The sequence below is a fragment of the Zonotrichia leucophrys genome, chromosome 18 (assembly GCF_028769735.1).
Source record: "Zonotrichia leucophrys gambelii isolate GWCS_2022_RI chromosome 18, RI_Zleu_2.0, whole genome shotgun sequence".
Taxonomy (NCBI): Eukaryota; Metazoa; Chordata; class Aves; order Passeriformes; family Passerellidae; genus Zonotrichia; species Zonotrichia leucophrys.
In genome coordinates, this window is record NC_088187.1 from 4,862,943 (window position 1) to 4,884,613 (window position 21,671).

At 43.0% G+C, this 21,671-nt stretch overlaps 2 protein-coding genes across 11 annotated transcripts in view; one reads left to right on the top strand and one right to left on the bottom strand.

Moving 5' to 3' along the window:
- The window catches only part of TBCD (tubulin folding cofactor D), a 119,644-nt gene that overhangs the window by 97,558 nt on the left and 415 nt on the right, over positions 1–21,671 (top strand). Inside the window, exons 31-39 of the mRNA XM_064728162.1 lie at positions 260–343; positions 1,655–1,813; positions 2,575–2,713; positions 9,110–9,231; positions 10,402–10,479; positions 15,693–15,782; positions 16,197–16,284; positions 17,391–17,500; positions 19,882–19,966. Of these exons, the coding sequence (XP_064584232.1) occupies positions 260–343; positions 1,655–1,813; positions 2,575–2,713; positions 9,110–9,231; positions 10,402–10,479; positions 15,693–15,782; positions 16,197–16,284; positions 17,391–17,500; positions 19,882–19,966 (955 nt within the window). The remainder of the gene's footprint in view (positions 1–259; positions 344–1,654; positions 1,814–2,574; positions 2,714–9,109; positions 9,232–10,401; positions 10,480–15,692; positions 15,783–16,196; positions 16,285–17,390; positions 17,501–19,881; positions 19,967–21,671) is intronic.
- B3GNTL1 (UDP-GlcNAc:betaGal beta-1,3-N-acetylglucosaminyltransferase like 1) overlaps positions 18,336–21,671 on the bottom strand; it is a 107,513-nt gene continuing 104,177 nt past the window's right edge. For all 10 annotated transcript variants that reach the window (XM_064728164.1, XM_064728165.1, XM_064728167.1 and 7 more), the window contains one exon: positions 18,336–20,235. The gene's annotated coding sequence lies outside the window, so the exon portion shown is untranslated. The remainder of the gene's footprint in view (positions 20,236–21,671) is intronic.

Consider the following 21,671-nt stretch of genomic DNA (forward strand, 5'->3'; position numbering starts at 1 on the left):
GGTGACATCTGGCTGGAATGCAAACCAGGCTGGTGAGGCAGGGCACTGTTGGACCCTCAGTGCAATGTGAGCTTTGTTTCACAGGATGGGACTGGGAGGACACTCCTTGTCCTCCCAGCATAGGGGAGCTGCTCTCAGAGGTCATTGCTTTTGTTCTTGGGAATTTGTGCTGGTGTCTTTGCCCAGCTGGTGAAATGGAAGGTGTATTTATTGAAATGAGTGCTGCTGTGGCTGCTCTGATGTGTCTGTGTCTCCACAGGGTGCGTGAGGCTGCCATGAGCAGCCTGATGGAGGTGACCCTGCTGCTGGTGCAGAACGAGGCAGAGCTCATTAATGCCAGCATGTATGTCATTTTCTGTTCTGTGTTTTATCTCCTGGAGCTCCATCCAGCCCTGCAGGACACCCTGTGCTCCTCCTGTATTGAGTGTGGCAGAGCTTTGACAGAAGTGCATCAAGCCCAGGCAGATGGGGAGGATGTTACATCTGGTTTTCAGAGGGAAAACCTTGTTGGCAGAGCCTGGGTGGCAACCCCATCTTGGAAATGCAGCACAGCTGTGGGATTTGGGTTAAACCTGCCACCTCTGTGCTGCCTCCCAAAAATGCTCACTGAAATAGAAAGCAAACCTGCCTGCTTATCCAGAGTGTCCCATCATTAATTGGGAATGTGATCAGATGTGAGCTTGAGTTTGGATTTGTTTCTTTGCAAAATTATTAGTAAGAAAATAAAAATAATTTACACTGAGCTCCTGATTTTTAATTTCATGATATGGTACTCCTAATAATAAAAGAATTTAAAAGTACCATTTTTAAAACATAGCTTGAGCTGCAGTAAAACCTTCCTAATAGTGGTATTGATTTGTAGATAGAGTGTGCCAATGGTTAGGTGAACATATACATGGTGTGGGATTTAATTAAAAACCCCCAAATGTTGAAGGACACCTAGAAGGAAAGTACTGGATTCTCTAAGAACACACTGCTCACTAGTGCCCATTTTCCGGGGCTTCCTCCTGTTCAGCTGTTTATTCACAGATTGTCCACATGGAACTGAGAAAAGCATTCCTGCCAGCTGGATCCCATTTTATAAATATTCTGGGCCTTGGTGTGACTGAAGGAATTTTAGCTGGTTTTACTGTCATTAGTGGCCTTTACCCTTGTGGGACACAGTGTTGTAGCTGTGAGCATAAACAAAATAGGATATTGTTAAAAACTAGCCAGAATTGGAGAAATTATTTACTTGGGATATATGAGATGTAGGAGAGACCTTGTCTTCTGTTACATGGGCAGTTTTCTACTTCAAAATGTGCTTTTCTCAAAGTTCTGCTCTATTTCCATCTGAAATGTAGCAGTTCAGCCAGGCCATCAATCACTTTGTTATCTTTTTGGATGAAGAGTGGGCCAGTATGTGTAAAAGGTGGATAAAATATTCTGTACCATTAATGTCATGCTGATTTTTGGTTGATTGATCTGTGGAAGATAAAGCCTCATGATTCTGTCACCATCTGGGTGTCTTAAATCACTTGTGTGTTCATTCTGAAGAGTTAAACCAGAATACTTTCCTAGCAGGATCATTCTTATTCATTTAATTGAAACCATTTAAATCTAAATACACATTCTACTGCTTAAATTTTCTGATTAATTGTTTTCTTCTTTATAGCTGCAAGCAGATTATGTGCTGGCTGGCTCAACAGTCAGCTGAAAAAATAGATAAATTCCGAGCTCACGCAGGATCTGTGTTCCTTACGCTTTTGCACTTTGACCATCCTCCAGTTCCACACATCCCTCACAGAGAAGAGCTAGAGAGGATATTTCCAAGGTAATGTATTGAAAAATGTCCTAAACAATGAAAGTTAAAGATAAATGCACATAGTTTCACCAAAACCAAGCAACCTGATGTAATTTTTATGCCCAATATGTCTTTGGTGTTGTCAGGGTTTCAAAGTATGCATGAACATACTTTTTCCCTGAACTGGAAAACATTGATCATAATGATAGTTTTTAATGAGTTGTAATGTTTTAACCAAGCTCTAGTTGCAGTAGTTTTCCAAGATGGTCTTTCTAGTTAAAGCAAGAGTGAGAGCAACTCACTCCTGAGTGGTGATTATGATACCTGATGGGAGTGAGGAACATCCAGCTCTATGTTTGGGGGATCCTCAGCCTGCTGGGATCCTCTGCTCTGTCTGTGAGGCTGCTGATCATCATCATCATCATCGTCATCAGTGCTGGGAGGATGTGTTGGCTTTTCCTGGGACAGGTCTGTCCTTGAGTAGCTGGTGATGGGAGAGAGCACAGAATGAAACTGCAGAAAGAAACTTGTTTTGTGAATGTAGGCAAAAGTGTCTGGGGAAAGGAAAGTGCAGTTCAGATCTCCCCTGGATCAGAACAAGGATTTGGAGATTCCTCCACTTTCCTGGCAGTGGCTGAAGCTTTGATTTGTATTTACCCAATATGCTCAAAGACCAATGTTTGATTTGATATCTGGGTAATCAGACACCTTCCTCCATGGTGTGCAGGAGCAGTGTGAGGAGGAGAAAAGCAGTGCACCCACACAGGATGATTCTTTCCCTTCCCTTTCAGGTGGGAGAAGGAGACGCTGAACTGGAACGCGGCGTCGGAGGCGTTCCCTCGGATCACGCAGCTGCTGGGGCTGCCTGCATACCAGTACCACGTGCTGCTGGGGCTGTCAGTGTCCGTGGGGGGGCTCACAGAGACCACGGTGAGACCCCTGCTGCACACCCAATGGCCTGCTTGGCCTTGCTTTAAAGTGTCATTCTCTTGGCTTGCTCTGTGCTGGGTTTCGGCTTCTTTTTTCTGCCTCTGTTGAGGTTGGGTTGAAGGCACTTGAGACAATAGTTCACGTTCAGACTTAGATGATTTTTACTGCAGTTCATTAATAAGGAACAAAAATGGCTAACTACCTCTTGCTACAAGGTCTTTTAAGGCTAATCTGTCCAATTAAGAAATGACACCTAAATTATTTTCACCCTTAAGCCAATAGCTGATCACTCAAAGTCCGCAGTGTGGAGTTTTCTGTCCAATTACAAAATACCACCCAAGCCCATGAAGAAGAACAAGGAAGTCTTCTCCATGGCCTCAGGTGAAATGCAGTGCTCTCCCGGGAGTCAGGCTTAGGTGATTTTTACAGTCTCACAGCAGTCAGTTCTGCAGTCTTTCATTTACAAGGAACAAAAGTGGCTAACTATCTCTTGTTACAAGGTCTTTTAAGGCTGATCTGTCCAATCAAGAAATGACACCTAAATTATTTTCACTTTTAACCCAAAAACTGGCCGCTCAAAGTCCGCAGTGTGGACTTTTCTGTCCACATATATTTCAAAATACCACCCAAACTCATGAAGAAGAAGGTGAAGAAGAACAAGGCAGCCTTCTCCAAGGCCTCAGGTCAAATGCAGTGCTCTTCTGGGAGTCAGAGTCTGTCAGCACAGAAAGTCTGAAATTCTCAGCATCCAGAGCTCCAACAGCTCAGCATGCAGGGAACAAGGAGTGAGGGTGCTTTGTTTGTCCTCTCCCGGCCTGGCAGGACCTGAGAGCTCCAGCCCCACAAATCCCAGCCCTGTGCTGACTCTCCCAGCTGGGATCACAAGCAGAGCCCCTCAGCTCAGTGCAAGGGGATTGCTCTTCTCCAATGAGGTGAAAACCAGTTCATTTGTCACCTGGTGCAAGGTGTTAACTGGTAGTTGTCAGTAGGTCTTAACAGTATGCACAGGTTTCTTTTTTAAATTATTTTTTATATATTTTCTACTAAAATACCAATGAGATGTCAGAAGTTCCATTACGGAGAAATATCATTCAGATGCCTGTCTAAATCCTCTGAGCTTTGCAATCCTTATTTCATTCTTCTGGCATGAACAATCTCTTTATCACTGACTTTGGCAGTCTGCTCTGCTGTGAAATTTTTCCCTACTTTCTTTTAATTTCAGTGTATCCTTCTGTCCTTTTATTACAACTTGTATTGGTAGCTTCAGAATTCTTGGTTTCCAGATATTTGCCTTATAACTTTTTTGATTTGTTGTGGCCAAAGATGTAAAATATAGGGAGACAATTTGGGGGTAAGGACATGGTTCAATATGACACCACAGAGGAATATCAGTGCAGTAACAGAATATTTTGGACTGTCAGTTAAGCCTTTAAATCCCAGTGGGCCTGTAACAAGAGGAGGAGGCTGTGAGTCAACACCCCAACAGTGGTTAAGAGTGTTTCTAATTAAGATTTCCATCTCAAATTAAGAAAATCAGTAGAAAAGTGCTGGGAAAGAGAATTTTGTGAAGGGGGAGCAGCTCCTGCTGGGTCACAGCAAGAAGGAGTTAAAATCACCTGGATCTTGTCTCCCAGGCCTTGCCCTGGTCAGCCACAACTTGCCCAAGTGATTTTATTTTGCCTGGTGCTGTGGGTTCTGCTCTTGGCATCAAGAGATGTCTGTGAGCCTTTGGGCTGGTGGAGCAGAGTATTCAGTGTCTGTCTGTCTATCTTGTGTTTAAACCAATTCTGAGCATTTTAATCTTTCTAAAATGGCAACTAATTATCTGGCAAGGGCTATTTTAGAACTTTGGAAACATGTGTGTGTTGGTTTGTGACAGTAATTATCAGATAGACAATGTAACTCTTAACAGATTTCTTTAATGGCAAACATGCACATGAAATTCAGCTTTCAGTCAAGCACAGTTAATTATAGGAGGCTCCACCAAAACCAAAGTTATTTGTCTAAGTAAAAAAAGGAGGAAGGTTTTGGAGAAACAGACTTTTTGGCTGCTAGCTGGGGTCAGAGGAAAATTCTTATTCAATATTTTAATTTTTTTTAAACTCCTGGTTGCATTTATGAAAAGTTGGAACAGTTCAGTTGCATGCAGCTCCCTTCCCTTGTTACCATCTGACAGTGTGTTAAGGGAAACCTTCTGCAGTGTTCTCAAACTGTGATTGTGAAATGTTAACTTTTCTGTGACCCTCCAGTTTTTCTCTCTTTTCTGGCTAAAATATTCTCCAGGGCTTTAGAAAGAAGATGAGCTAATTCTCTCTTGAGTCAGCTAGAAAGGCAAGGGAGGGCACTTACACTTGGGAGTGTATGTGTGTGGTGAATTACTTTTAATATCTAAAATGTGATATAGAAATTAGAATTGATGTGTTTTACAATGACTGGTATTCAAACTACTCTGTCAAAGCCTGTAGCACTCTTTGCTCAATATCCAGGGATTGATTTAAAACATTAATAGACAATTTTAAGAATGAACCTATTAAATCCATATGAAAGGAGCAGCTTTTTAAAATCATGGATTGGGGGAAAAGATTATTGGAATATATGTTCTTGCAGTGATGTGTTGTTGTGACTCTCTTCCCTCTCACTTCAAAAATATCTGTGCACATACACACGTGGACATGGAAGTTTAGAAAGAAAATTCTCGTATATCCTGCAGGATAATCTGAGTTCAAATGTCAGTTTGTCTTTTAGTCATCTCAGGCAATCCACAGGAGAAAGGCTCTGTTGTAATTCCGTGGTCAGGGGCAGTTTGGCTGCAGCTAAAATTGCTCTGCAGTATATTTAGCAAGAGTAGTTCTTTGTTTGGCTTTTTAAAGAGATTTTCCTGAAGGAGCCATGTGGGGTCTCTGAAGTGTTGTGGTGGCAGTGGGGCTGCTGGAAGAATTGCAGCTCAAGCATTGGAAATAATCTGGAAAAACAGAAGATGTCATTCCCTGTGGGATTTGGCACTCTGCTCCATCACCATGGTTCAAAGGGCACTTTCTCTGTGTAAAAGAATCTCCTAATTATACATCTGGCCCACAGTGATGCATATTTCTTATGGCTGCATAAAACCCCTCAGTCTGTGGAGATCAGATGTACAATGCTGGTCTTTCTCCAGTGCACAAACCCTGCAGTTGCAGGAGTCAGGATATAATTTTGATATAATTTCATTACTGTTGAACTGCATTACATTCTAAATTTTGTTTAAGCACAGAATGTCCTGTGATTCCCTTTCCCCTAAAGAGTGAAAATTGCATTTTAAAGTGGTATAGAAATTGTAAGTAAAGCCTTAAAAATAAAAAGGAACAACATTTTCTGAACTCTTAAAGTTCTTCCCAGGCAGTACCAGAGCTGTGTTACTGTGTAGATCTCACAAACAAAAATATTTGGATGTTAGTAGATGATATTCTAAAACATCTGGTTACTGGGACAAATTGTATGCAAATCAATGCATATTTGGTGGAAGAAAGAGGCCCCAAATCCTCTTTTCTTGGTTGAGAGTTCCTTAGCAAAATACACTTGAGAGTAATTCCAGGCATTCTTTTCTTACAGAGCAAAATAGTGTGAATGATGATATTCCTGCTTCATGTAAGGCATCCCTGCTGAAAGTACAAACCAGAGCCCTGATGTGGGTCAGGTGTCTCAATCACTGATGGGTAGCTGAGATTTTGGATGTAACAGATGCTCTGGTACAAACTGGAATTATCTTCAGCTGATTCTTTTTGACCATATCAGCCCTCAAAGCTGGTTTTAGAATTGCTGTAGCTTTGTTCTGCTCATCTGTCTGGGAACAGTTTGGTGAAGGTTTGTGTAGAAACCACACCAGGGACCTGCCCAGAGCTGCAGGAGCTGCTTTTGCTCCTCCTTGTGCCCTGGTTCTGGAGGTTGAACCTTGAGGATTTGAGTTCTCTTGATGCCTTGTGAAGGCTGAGCTGGAGCAGAGGCTGGGCAGAATAAAGCAGGGATTTATTAAAAGAATCTCCTCCATGGATCCACCTTGGGCAGCACAAGAGCCCAGCCAGGGCTGCACCCAAGATGAACCAAAATGGTCCCAAAATGCACAGCCAGGGATGGGGTCTGTCACTGTGATCAGTTCTGCTCCATTTGCATCTTGCAGTTCATTGTCCAATTCCAGCTTTAGCCCATCCCGTCCCATCCTTGTTTTTCTCTCTCCAGCCCACGGTGTTTGTGCTCTTGGGCTGAGATTTGGATCATTTGTCCTTGGTGCCCAGCTGGAGCAGGAATTGTTCTGTCTCCCTGCTCTGTGCACAGAGCTCACCATCCCCTCATGTGAACCCAGACCCACACACTAAAGCAGCACAGAATCTGAAAAATACAAAAGCCAAAACCTGAGGCATCACTGTCACCAGGTGCAGGGTGCCTTGAGCTCTGTGCTGTGCTCTCTTCATCTCCTGTCCCTGCAGGATCTGCTCTTGCCCTCAGTGGTGGGGCAGTCACATCTTGCCAAGCCCTGGTTTTGCTGTTCCATAAGAACAAGTTCATTCTCAGGCCTCCTCTTAAATTTGGATCCAAAATTGTCCCGGTTCCAGCCCATTAACCTCCTAATTTCCTCTCCCAGTCCTTGTGGAACCCCAGGGAAAGGTAAATCTCACATGTTTGATGCAGTGTCAATTGTGTTCTGCATAGATGAGGAAGACATTTGGAAATATTCTTCTCTGCAAATACTCAGGAGCAGTTAAGATTACAGCTCAGATACTGAGGCTGGGACAGAAGGAGCTCACCTGAGGAGGAAATAAGGATTTAACCTGCTCATGTCATGTTGTTATGCTGGAGTTTCTGCCACTATTGGGAAAATGCCCCATTTTTCAATCTTCCAAGCAGTTACATGATGGATTATCCACACCTGTACTTCTGTATTTTTTAATTACTTGTGCTGTCCTCATTCTCCAGTGTTTCTGATATCCTGCTGCTCTGCCTTGCTTTGGCACAGCTCTGGAGCACCCACCTGGAGCTGTGCTTGTTGCCCTTTACTTCCATGCCCTTTCTTGCCTTTTCAAGTCATTTGGATCTGCAGAGAAAGCACTGACTCGTTCAACTTCCTTAAAAAAAATTGGTGTGAGATCTCTGAGGTGATTTCAGACACAAAAGAAATAGGAGAGAAACTGAGACCACCTGAGATTTTTTTCTGAGATGGGATTTCCTCTGCTTGTTGTTGATCTCTGCTTTTGGAAGGTGTAAAGACAAAAGATTTGTTATTTATTTATAATAATCTTAAATGCACAGATTGTTTTAATAATCTATGTATATTATACAGATATATTAGTATAATATATATATTATACTAATATAATAGTATATTAGTATAGATATTTGTATATCTATATATTAGATATTAGTACAGATTTTACTGAGATTTGACTCTCATTCTGAAACTCAGAATAACTGAATAATTTCTCCAAATTGCTTGACCATTTTAAAGAAATATTTCTGCTCCTGCCCTGCCCAGGATGTTTCAGTACAGAACAAAGTGTGGAGGTTATTCCTGTGCTGCTTCCCTGGATTGCTGGGCTGTGCTGTTTGCAGGCTGAAGCTTTGGGAAAATAATTCAGAGTTTTGAGCCAAGACTCAAAATTGTTTCTTATTCTTGGGTACTGATGCACTCATAAATGTTACTGATACGAGCTTTGTTAGATAAAATGTTTAAATATAGATTCCTCTATTTGCTTTTGGGAAGACACTTGTGACCTTTCTCATCCTCGTCCAATATTTTATTTTCTTTCCTTGATAAAATGGTCAGGCTTCTGAGGAAAAGGGGATTCCCACAGAGGCTGTGCCTGCTCCCCTTCCACAGCAGCTCTGGGAGGGAGTTTGCCAGCTTAAAAAGCAAAAAATCCAAAAGTTTGCCAGCTTAAAAAGGAGAAAAACCCAAAAGTTCACCAGCTTAAAAAGGGAAAAAACCCAAAATTTTGTCAACTTAAAAAGGAAAAAAACACAAAAGTTTGCCAGCTTGGAAAAAAACCCAAAATTTTGCCAGCTTAAAAAGAGAAAAAACCCAAAAGTCTGCCAGTTTAAAAAGGAAAAAAACCCCAAAAGTCTGCCAGCTTAAAGAGGAAAAAAACCCAAAAGTTTGCCAGCTTAAAAAGGGAAAAAAATCAAAAGTTTGCCAGCTTAAAAAGGGAAAAAAGCCAAAAGTTTGCCAGCTTAAAAAGGAAAAAAACCCAAAAACCCCCAACTTTCCTTGGAAATGGGCTAGTGCAGGTAATGCAGCCATGCTCAGTTGGGTTTGGTGCTGCTTTGTGCCCTTTGTGCTGCTGCAGGGCAGGGCAGGGCTGCAGCCCCTGTTTGTGGGGCAGTGGCTTTTTCCTGTCCTTCACTGGAGGCTCCTGTGTTGTGTTGCAGCTCAGATACTCTGCCCAGAGCCTCTTTGACCACATGAAGAAGATCCAGAGTGACCCCAGTGCTTTGGGCAGCTTTTGTGAGACGCTGCTGAAGGTCTTTGAGGACAACCTGCGCAATGACCGGTACTGCTCGTCCTTGGCTGCTTTCCCTTTAACCCCTCTTCCCTTTCCTTCCCTTTTTTCCCTTCCTGTGGCACATCCAGTGAATGCCCAAGGACATGAATTTGCTTTAATAGAGCTGTTGGTACAGCAGGAACTGTGGTAAAATATGAAACCAAGGAGTGATGGCAAAATATTCTGCACAACCAAATTTTTGAATCATGGAAGGGTTTGGGTTGCAGGGGACTCAAAACTCATCCAATTCCAGTCCCCTGGCAAGGGCAGGGACAGCTTCCACAAGCCCAGGTTGCTCCAAGCCCCATCCAACGAGGCCTTGGAAACTTCAAGGATGGGGCAGCCACAGGACAATCTGTGCCAGGGCCTCCCCACCCTCACAGGGAAGAATTTCTTCCCAATATCCCATCTAAACCTCCTCTTTTTCAGTTTGAAGCCATTCTCCCTTGTTCTGTTGTATAAATCAAATACTAAATAAATAATATAAATGTATAATGTAGAAATACTAATTTATATTAACTATTATATTATTATTTATATTAATTATTATTTATAGTATTTATGTTATTCTATTACAGTATTATATTAACAAAATAAAATATGTTATTTATATTTTATTGTCTTATTAGAATGCCATATTATAATATAATACTGTAATATAGTATTATAATATGAAATTATGATAATATTATAATATTTATTGTGTTATATTATTTATATTATTTATATTATTTATATTAATATATTAATATATAAATAAAAATACTATTGTATTTTTATTTTGTTTCCTGTCTCAAGTGTTGAAAACGTGGCTGTGGTTATTCCAGCTGACAAATGTTGGTTCATTTGGTGCTGTAACTTCTGGTACAGTCAGTGGAATGCATTGTTCATATTCTAGAAAACAGATTAATATTTTCTAACACTGTCAGTTGTGTTTTCAGGACCCTGCAAATGTAAAGCAGGGGTTTTGTTAATTCAGTTTTTTCCTTTTGGCTGGGAGGGAATGTCCCCATTCAGCCAACAGACACAAGGTACTGAGCAACCCTCTGTGTAAATCAGAGTTCTAATTTCCTGTGTGTAGGTATGTAGGAAGCTTCCTTCCTTGCTTTTGATTAAAAATAGTATATATCTGTATGCCAAGCAGTGTGTTTGCCTTGTTGAATCATTTTCTTTCCTCAGGGTGTCTGTGCCTCTGCTGACAATGCTGGACCAGATGCTGGCAAATGGCTGCTTTGATATGTTCACTGAGCAGGAGAAGTAAGTTGCTGGAAGTTTCTTTGGTTTATTCCCCACTGTGCATCAGAGCTCCTCAGCCTTGCCCTGGGGGTGCACAGGGCTCCAGTGTGAGTCTATATTGCAATGCTTTGACTTTCCTCAAGTGGGACAAACAGCCTTGAAAGGGTCTTGGTAAAATCCTTAAGTCTCTTGTCTGTGTAGAATTCTGGTCACTTGTTCCCTGTTTGACAGCCAGGACATTAATCAAATTAAATTTGCATGTTTCACCTGGGATTCTTGGACCAGTATCAGATCCATTCTTCATTTTCCAGCTTCCTAAATCCCTGCTGGATGGAGCACATTCCTTGCTGTACAGGGAGCCCTGAGCACTGGCACTGTCCTGTGTGGTGCTGCAGAACCCTCTGTGCCCATTGCTCCCCCAGTCCCTGCCCCTGGTTTGCTTAATGTGAATATCTCCAAAGATGTTAATTAAAATTCTAATAATAATAAAAAAGTCATGTCCCAGCTCTTCCACTCTGAGCTCAGTCCTGTGGAAAGTGTTCACTTTAGGAACAGATAAATATGAGTGAGATATTCCAGTGTGAAATCATGGGTTTTTGCAGATGTTTCAGAAAAGATTATTTGAATTTTGGTAATATTAAAATCTATTCCACAAGCTCTCCCAGGCAGCATCTTGGCACATCTGCAGGTATTTACAGAATTGTGCAATGTAGATCCTGCAAGCACAGATACTGCATTGGGAACTTGTTGGTTCAAGAACTGCTCACAGCAGATAAATCTGAAGAGCCTTCGTCATTCTGAAAGTTTTGATTAAGCTCACTCTTGTCTTGAAGTGTGGTTTTAGTTAATATTTCTGAAATTGCACTTGGCAGTCCCTGTTTGAATGAGAATTTAAAGTGAGTCAAGGACAGATGGAGTGAATATTGTTCAGTTTGATAATTGTGCCACTGATCTGGGGCTTCCACACAGGCTCCAGCCATCCCTGCTGGGGAAGGTGAGAGATTATGGGTGGAAATTCCAGTCAAAGTCTTGTCTCCCAGGTCACTGAACAGAAACCCAGTGGCAGCAGCAATTCCTTTGCTGTGTGAGTGACTCACACTCAGCCCTGTGGTGCCATTGTGATGCTTTGTGTAAAAGCCAGGAATAAAATCCAGGGCTATTATGGGGGGAAAGATTTTGAAGCTGATCCAGATGTATTTGCCTCCAGTTTGATGCTGAAACCAAAAAAAGAAAATGAATAATGAAGCAGCCAAGTGGATCGTGCTGATGTCAAGGGAGTGAAATGCTGGCCTGGGGTGCAGAACTTGTGACCATGCAGAGCCAGGAAGGGCAGAGCAGGGGGGAGGTGGCAGGCAGGTAAAAGATGGAGAGTTTCATTCCTGCACGTGTCAGATTTTGGGAATGTGGGTGTCTCCTGGTGCAGAGCTGGCCATGGGTGAGTTCCTGTGCTGCTTTACAGGGCTCTGCCATGCTCTGGTGTGGATCAACACATGGTGGGGGAGCCCAAAATTCCCTTTCATGCATTTTGTTACTCTGCTAGGTCCTTTGGGTGTAGTTAGGGTTGAATCCACTGCTCCAAGGCCTGCCTGCCCCTGCTGTTGGATGCCACCTGCTCCTTTTTGAACAGAAAAGCCTGACTTTGGGTCTGCTCTCTGGAATGGAACCATTTACTCCCTTTCCAGAGCAACCTCCATAAAAATGTGTAAGAACATCACAGGGTGGGTGGGAAAATGGGGACTCTGTTTGGTGGCATGGAAAGGCCACATGTGCCTGCAGTGTCAGGTTTTATGTACAGTGTGCCTGAAATGCAAGTTGAGATACAAGCATGTATCTCATGTATTTTTCCTTGGGATGTTCAGCTCCCATTTCATTTCCTTCCCTCATTATTTTTTTACCACGTTGGTCTGAATGGAGTTTTAGCAAGGGAATTGGCATGTAGGATGACTGTCAGGATTATACCTAAACCAGCCACCAAATAGGCAACTGCTGCATTGTAAAAATGTGTTTGCAAATGCATTTTGAGGTTTGAAATGGAAGCTGTGCTCTCCCACACATTTATTTTCTAATAAAACATTCACTGTCCAGAATGGGAAATATCCAACAGTGCTTCATTTAACCAGGATTAGGAGCAGGATCAGTTTGACCCTCGTGAGGGCTCCAGTTAAAACCAGTTGCCACAGGGTGTCACTCCTGCCTTGCACAGGTGGAACCCACCAGGCATTTTCCTGCTTTTTCACACCCTGCAGCTGGTACAGTTTGGAATATAAAGCTCAACATTTCTGGTGTGGTTCTGCAGCTGAATCTCAGTGTTGGGGAAGCTCTGTGTGGTTGGTGTGTGATCTCTGTGCAGAGGGACAAGTGAGCCCTGGTGTTCCTCTCCTCTCTCCTGGTTTGGATGTTTGTGCTCAGGGGAGGTGGATTTACCTTGTGTGGAACAGCAGGGATGGGGAGTGTGGGGTGAATATCTGTCCTGTGGGGCTGGAAATGAATCAGCTTCATCCCCAGGGTCAGCAAAAGGCTTTCAGAACTGGCTCCTGTGTTGTGCTTGGCTCAGGGATAAGAACTGCTGTCAGGAATATTCCAGCTGTTATTTCCTACCTGTCCTGAGGTGACATCAACCTGCTTGTCCCTCCTGCAGCCAGGAATGGTTTGTGGCACTGGAGAGATGCTGTGGGAGAAAAGTGCCCTTCTCCCATGGGCTTGAGGGCTTTCCTCAGTCCCACCAGTGCCAAAATAGGGGGGGAAGAGAGGGAAATAGGGAGGGAAGAGGGAGGGAAATGGGGAGGGGAATAGGAAGGAAAATAGGAAGGGAAATAAGGGAATAGGGAGAGAAATAGGAAGGGAAATAGAAAGGAATGGGGAGGGAAATAAAGAGTGAGTAGGGAGGGAAATAGGGGAATAGGAGGGAAATTGGGAGGGAATAGGGTGGGAAATAAGAAGGGAATAGGGAGGGAATAGAAAGAAATGGGAAGGGCATAGTGCTGCTGGGGCTGCCCTGGGGACTGCTGGCTCCTCAGAAGTGTGGTAAGATGGGAATGATACTCAGGGCCATGAAAACAGAACAGCCTTGGAATGGCAGCTCAGGATCTTGTGCTCTCTGGGGTAATAAATGGCATTTCTCTCTCCTACATCTATGTACTTTACACACTAACAGCAGCACCCATGTATTCTGTTTTTTTCTGGTGATCTTGCAGTGCTTTAAGGAAGTCTGTGTCCCCATTGATCTCCAGCTGATAATTTCCATGTATCCATGATAATTTCCATGTGTCCATGCTCCCCTGGATTGGTTTTGAAGCAGTTTTCCTGCTCTGGCATGAACAGCTGTGCAGCAGGGAGCAGGCAGGGGCTGGTGGCAGCTCCACCCTGGCAGTGGCACTGCTGAGCCCCAGCTCACCTCTGGCAGTGCCACGTGTCCCCAGTTCACAGAATGCACAGAGAACTTTCCTTCCCCAGGGCTGATGCTGTTCCTGCTGGCACAGTGCCCACACAGGAGAAGGAATTTTCTCAATTTCCTTTACAGAGGCCAAGCTATTTGAGTCATTTGAGATCACACACAGGTTAAGTTTGGTTATTGCAAATGTAGAATTGGCAACCAGCAGAAAGGAAAGTGCATCTGTTTTAAACACAAAATGCTGCTCATGAGGTTCCATGTTTTAAATTTGTTCCAGATGCTCTTGTTCCAATTGGTCTCTTTGTTGCTCCCCTTCTCAGTGATGTCCCTGCTGTTCAACCAGTTTAAATCTCACCTAATTCACTGACTGGCCTGGCCTGTGCTGAGAGGCAGGCATGCACTGCAGGGGTTGCAATTAGCTCTGTGCACAGGGAATTTGTGTAATTGGGGAGGGAGGAGGAGAAATTCCACCAAGGTAAGACAAAATATACCTCAGCATTCAGAGAGCTCTTCCCTCACCAACCCAGACCAATCCATGCCTGTAGACACACACAGACTCATTCATGCAGATGTCTGTTCTTCCCACCATGTATAGAATTCTTCACCTCAGTTTACCGTGGTTTGTTGTTCAGTTTTTTTAAATAGTTCACTGTTTGCCAGTACATGCCAGGATTTTGTTACAAATTTTTAAAAAGTCATTAAAAACCACTAACTCTTGTCTGGAAGACTCTACAGAACAAGGCACGTTACCTTAACAAAACATCTTGGCACTGCTATAAACATCTTATTTTAAATGTTCTGCCCTTCAACAGATGACAGTACCCAGCTTTCTTCAATAGTTTTTAACCACAGCTCTGAATTGCAGTAGTAGAAAATGAATGTTGCTATTTTTGCTTTCTGCTTTCCATACACAATGCAGTGAGGTTTCCAAAATACACAGCCTAGAAGTTATTGTGCTCACTAGACAAATATGAAATAGTTTCTTTTGCATCTATGGCACTTCAGCCTTGAGTGTGGCAAGTAAGAGATTAAATAATTTGAACTGAAATAAAAGCATTAGTCCCTCTTTCCTTCTCTTAAATAGATCCTTGGAATAACTAACAGCACTTGTGTTTGTACGAGTGTCTGGGAAAGAGCTGTGAGAATCACGTTTCCCAGACTGTGTGGAAAAAGAAAAGAATTTGCTAAATATATTTAAAGATGGCTTCATGGCCTGTCCATGTAATAGAACTGTGAGCCCTGTGTTTAATTACGTTGTCTGGAATCACTGAAGGAATTTGGGCTGTGAAATGGTGGGGTAGCTAAGAACAACATTCATCCCCTTTTGTGTAAATTTGGTTGCAGACCTTAGGGAATGACCATGATGATTTGGGCTGTAAAATGGAGTAGTTATGAACAACATTCATCCCTTTTTATGTAAAGTTTGGTTGGAGACCTTAGGGAATGACCACGATGATACACAGACTGAGTAACTGTTATTTGGCCATAGGATAATGTAATTCCTGACATGGTATTTCTGATCTTTCCACACTGCTTAAACACAAGCCATGGCAAGGCAGTTATCCTGCATGGACTGAAGCTGTTTGGCTAAAAGGAGTTCACTCCTCAGCACACAGATAATAGCAATGTAAATAATTAATAATTAAATTATTAAATAATAATAAGGCTCAGGAATGTGATGGCCAAACTCTTGAGCTGCTGGGGAGAAGCACAAACCACCCTGCAGTGTGTCTTGCCTTGCCCTGGAATGTTATTTTGGCATCCTGACAATCATGAAATGTCTTTGAAATTCTGCTGAAACCTTCTGCTCGTCTTTTTTTCTTTCTTTCTTTCCCATTCTCAGTCATCCCTTCCCACTGAAGTTGTTCACCCTCTGTAAAGAAGAGATCAAAAGGTCCAAAGACATCCGGAAGCTTCGCTCCAGCATAGGAGTGTGAGTTAATGAAATCAATCTTTTCTCATAGAAATGAGGAGTATTTCACTTACCAGATGGAACAGTGAGGTCTGGTTCATGTGGAATTTAAATGGAAAATACACACAGATACATGTGATTGGAGGTTGTGGGAGTCTCATAGTTCTGGATGGTTGAAGTGAAACATATGATGTGATAAAGTTGAACAAGGTTTAAAATTTTTATAGTCCTTAAGATGCTTAAAGGGAATAATTTGCTTTTTCTTTGTAGAGAAAGAAAAAAAAAAAGGGGAATCATTAGCTTTTTCTTTTTCCCAATGTCCATCTTCATCCTAGTTCTCAAAACTTACTTGTGCAGTTATAACACAAGTTATAACTGGTTTTATAATCTGTTATAAAATGGAAGTTATAATCTGATTTTTCTGATATTTTCTAGATTTTGTGGGCTGATTCAATTTCGAGGAGACATGAGAGAGAAAGTTTTCTTCCAGCTGTTTCTCCTCCTTTGCCATCCCTTCCCTATAGTAAGTACTGAAGACTTTGCACATTGAAAAATTGACAAATGAAAAAGAATTTTACAAATGAAAAATAATTCAAATGTGATTTTTGGTGGCTTCTCCTTGTACACTAAGTCTGAGATGCAGACAGCGTGCTGAACTGTTGGTAAGAGAAGAACACTGAAAAAACCAAAAGTCCTATTCATTTCTTAATTCTGGCACAGAACTTTTTAGGGGATCAGGAGGATCCTCAGGGCGGTTTCCACAATGGGGCACTGCCCAGGGAATGGGCACAGCCATGAGGCTGCTTTGGACACCAGGGATGGACAGGGTGTGACTCCTGGGGATGGTCCTGTGCAGGAGCTGGCCTGGGTGATCTCAGGAGTTGGCCTGGGTGATCCGAGGAGCTGGCGTGGCTGGTCCCTGTGTGTCCCCTGCCCTCAGCATCCCTGTAGCTCTGGCCTGGCTGGTTCCTGTGTGTCCCTGGCTGGTCCCTGTGGCTCCCTTGCCCTCAGCATCCCTGTGGCTCTGGCCTGGATGATCCCAGGAGCTGGCCTGGATGATCCCCTGGCCTGGCTGGTCCCTGTGGGTCCCTGGCTGGTCCCTGTGGCTCCCCTGCCCTCAGCATCCCTGTAGCTCTGGCCTGGCTGGTCCCTGTGGCTCCCTTGCCCTCAGCATCCCTGTAGCTCTGGCCTGGCTGGTCCCTGTGGGTCCCTGGCTGGTCCCTGTGGGTCCCCTGCCCTCACCATCCCTGTAGCTCTGGCCTGGATGATCCCAGGAGCTGGCCTGGATGATCCCCTGGCCTGGCTGGTCCCAGGAGCTGGCCTGTCTGGTCCCTGTGTGTCCCCTGCCCTCAGCATCCCTGTAGCTCTGGCCTGGCTGGTTTCTGGCTGGTCCCTGTGGCTCCCTTGCCCTCACCATCCCTGTGGCTCTGGCCTGGATGGTCCCAAGAGCTGGCCTGGCTGGTCCCTGTGGTCCCTGGCTGGTCCCTGTGTGTCCCCTGCCCTCAGCATCCCTGTGGCTCTGGCGTGGCTGGTCCCAGGAGCTGGCCTGGCTGGTCCCTGTGTGTCCCCTGCCCTCAGCAGCCCTGTGGCTCTGGCCTGCCTCTCTGCTGCCTCTCCCCATCCCTGCAGATCAGGAAGACCACGGCCAGCCAGGTGTATGAGATGCTGCTGACCTACAGCGACGTGGTGGACCCGGCCATCATGGAGCAGGCCATGGCCATCCTCAGTGACACCAACTGGTGAGTGCAGTGCTGTCCCCAAACAGCCCCTGCGCCCTGGAGTGACCAAAATTGAGTGCCTGTGAAAGCTGTGATAGCTCAGGTTCAGCTCTTTCTTGCTTCCACGACATTCCTCTGCTCTAAAGAGCTCTCCAGGATCCTGGCCCACTGGAAGGGGATGTATAAAATCACCATTAGATAAAGTAAAATAGCCATATTTTTCTAACAACATAAAAAGGGAGGAAATCTTGGAAGTTTTCCACGAAGCAGAGACTGGGCTGTGCAAACAGTCAAACTTCAAGTGCACAGACAGTTTCTTGGCATTTACGAGCACTGGCAGGATTTGGGGAAAGGAAGGATCTCTGCAAGCTGGAAAACAACAGAATTAGCAGAACAGCTCAAATCTCCCATGAAATGTAATTACTCAACATGCTACAAGCCTTGTATTCAAGCAAAGATTTGGAATTGGAGCAGTTTAGATGTTTCCCAGGATAGGATGGCATGAATTAAACAACCACTTGATAGAATGTAATTCTTTTTTTTTTTTTTTACTTACCTCCTTCCAGGGGCAGGGGGAGAGGGTCCTGTTCTTCATGAGCATGATCCAGTGACTTTTAGAGCAAGAGAATCATTCCATGATTCTCAAAGGACTCCTGTCCTTTGCAGTGACAGGAGCAGGGAATCAGCATTTTTGGCACTGGATTTTCTCCCTTCTGCAAATTCTAGCATTGGGCATTATTAGCTGGGCAGGTTTGAGAAAATACAGAATTTTAAGGTAATAATTAGTTTATTAGTTTTGCTGCCTTGTTAAACATTTTTCCTTGTCGCAGACCTGGCCTAAACAGCAGTCACAGAGAACAGACAAATATAGAAAAATATATAATTTATTTAGTCATTATATTAAATTGCTTTTTGTCTTTATTGACATTTCATAGAAATAAATTTATTCCTGACAAGCTCAAAGAACAAATACACCTTAAGGATGGGTGACAGAGTTGCAGATTGCAGTTACACTGTTTGACTTTTATGTAGTTTCCAGTTTATTTCCGTGCTTGAGCTTAAAGAACTTTATATTTGTGAAAAGGTTATCTGAGTTTATCATTAGCAGGGGTGGCTGCTGCTCTTTTTCTGAATTTTCCAGTACAAAACTGGAACAGGAGTCTCAGGTTGGAAGGAGTGGTTGCCAGCAGTTCTGCTGTGGTTACAATTCCTTGTTTAATGCAGGTGGAAGTTTAGGATTGTGTTGGGTGTGACTCAGAGCTCCATGAGCAAACCTGCATTTAAGGGCAGGCTGGCTCAGGAATTGCGTAAGGGATTTGTTCCTGACAGTGCAGGATGAGCTGAGTGCTGTCACCAGGGATGGTTCCACTCACAGTGCTACAGGAGAAGCTGTGGAGTTCAGCTCTGCTCATAAACAACTCATTCCTAAATCAAAGCAGAACACTTCCCCAGAAAAACACTCCAGAGAAATGAATATTCTGTTTTCACCCTGTCATTTTTAGGGTGTGCTTGGCTTACTCTGGCTGGGAGCAAGCCCTGAGTGCCCTGCTGCACTGTGGCCACTGCTCTGAGATGAAATACAAAAGGCTCATTTACTCAAAACTTAATTGTTCTATCTTGGTAGATTTGAGCTATTTACAGAAAAAGAGATTTGAAGTTGTTGCTGAGTGTCACAGTGAGCTGCTTGTTTTCCTCAAGGTCTCCCAGTGCTAAAATAATCAGTTTAAATTCTGAATTACCCTAAGTATTAGCAGCAGGAAGCCGAATGAGAATTTGAAGGAGTATGGTAATTACTGGGATGCACATATTTTCCTTGTTGGGACTCCAGAGACTTTATCATACAATCGTGTCATGCAGAGTTTAAACAAATTACTCTATAAATAATACACTTTGTTTAGCCACAGGGAAATTTCCAGTGGTAAATAAGACAAATTGTCCAAGGTGTGAAAAAAAAAGTTGAAGTTATAAATAACTCACCCTTTTTTGTTTTTTCTTTAGAGGGGATGGGAGAGTCTTTTCCAAATCCAATCACTTTAGAGAATAAATTAAATGAACTTCTAATCAAAAAAGTTGTACAAATAAGTGGGGTTTTTTAATATAAAACCCTATAAAAGAATAGTCTTGGACTTTTTATTAGTCAGTGGCTAATATTAGCTAAAATTAGCCATTTTATTAGACCTGTGGCAGATCTGGTGTGTATTTGTGGTTTATCTGACTTAGGGTGGTACAAAAATGGTCCTTTAGCCTTCAAAGGAGGCACAACAAAAAAACCCTTGTCATTTGAAATGTGCATGAAAGGACACAGCCATTGTGGTGCAGGGGTGACAGGGATCACTGCGGATGTTTCATGGATGTTTTATGGATTTTCCTGAATTAACTGGAAATCACCTTTGCTGTCGCAGGGAAGCAGAGCTGCCCGTGGTGAGGGAGAGACGAAACTGCCTCTGCGACCTCATGAAAGTGCCCAGACCCCAGCTGGTGGCCAAGGTGAGGTGGGAATGTGCTCCAGGGGCTGCTTTTTCCATGGAGCTGTCCCTGAGGATGTTCCCAGCCAGCTGCAGAACACGTGGGATGGCTGAGGCTGCTGCCTGAGGCCCTCCAGCCCCGTTCCAGGGAGCATTCCGGGCTGGCAGCGCCGCATTCCAGACACAGATGTGCAGCCACTGCTCCTCTGCCCTTCCTGGGGAAGGGGAAGCGACAGCAACTTCTCCATTTCAGCAGCAAATGATGGCATGAGGTGGTGCAAACCACTGCCTCTGTGGATGGATAGCATACAAAACCATAAAGTGTATATATATACATATATATATATATATATATGTATGTATGTAATGTATATTTTTAGATAGTTTGGACATGCCCACCCAGCTCAGTATTTCAGAAGCACAGAACTTTCTGCTTTGGTAGAGGTTCTAGAAGAGGTTTTTTAGTGTTTTAAAGAATATGTGTTGCTGTGTAGATATAAATATTTATCTTTCTTTAAAGACTCATTCTTAAGACACTATGAATACCCTTCAAAGACCTCCTGCTGCCTCATAGCAGTGTCTTCACTCATTTTCCAGTTTTTACCATCTGCTTCTAGTACAATTTTAAGAAACCTCAGCTAACATTTTTATAATTCTGGGAAACAAGAGTCTGAACCTCCTGCCCAGCAAGGAGTTGTTTTTAGAACAAAAACTGACCTGAGTCTTGCTTTTGAAAGTTTTTAAATTAAGTAATAAAAAAGTTATGCTCAAAATAAGAGATCTTACAAGATAAACTCTCTGATCTGAAAAAACTCCTTGTGTTAATCCTTAATTTTTGAAAGCTTAGAGAAGACTGATACTTTAGGAGAGAGCTGTCTCTAGGATAAACAAAATAATAAGAAATATCTAAAATATTAAGAAATAACAATATCTAAAAATATCTAAAATAGTAAAATAATAAAAATATAATAAATAATAAAATATCTAAAATAATAAAATATCTAAAATAGTAAAATAATAAAAATATAAAATAATAAAATATCTAAAATAATAAGAAATATCTAAATACATCTAAATCCAAGTATCTCCGAGGGAGATATGGCAGGATAAAAAGGAGAATGAAGTTGGCTTCAGCTGAAATCAATACTTTCTACTCCTTTCAATTTTGTACAAATGAAATTTGCTGGAGGGACTTCAAACCATGGGGTTAAAAGGACTGAATATTACAGCTTTATATTTTCTTTTCTGTTTGGGTTAGTTAATTACAGGGCTGGGAAGTGCCAGGACAGCAATGCCACAGGGAGCGGCAGTTCCCCCCAAAAAATGGCTCAAAATCCCAAATTTCCCTCCAGAAAAATTGAGAATGGGAGGGATGGGGGGGATTTTACCTCCTCCCTGTTGTGCCCAAAGCCCCCCAGGATGGATTTGGGATGGTCTTGGGTCTGGGGGTAAATCTGGGATCCCAAATCCTGCCCAGGGAAAATGGGGGGGTTTGGAGGGAGGGATCTCCCAAATTCGCAGGAAAAATGGGGAGTTTGGGGGGGTTTTCCTCAATTCCTGTTAAAAACAGGGGGTTTCCCCCTCAAATTCCCAGGAAAAGCAGGTGGTTGGGGTTTTCTTTCCCCTTGTTTCCTGGAAAAAACAAAGTTCTCCAGTTCCCAGGAAAAGCAGGGAGTTGGGAGTTTGTTCTGAGTGTAAAACTCTCCAAAATCTCCCACCTGCAACCC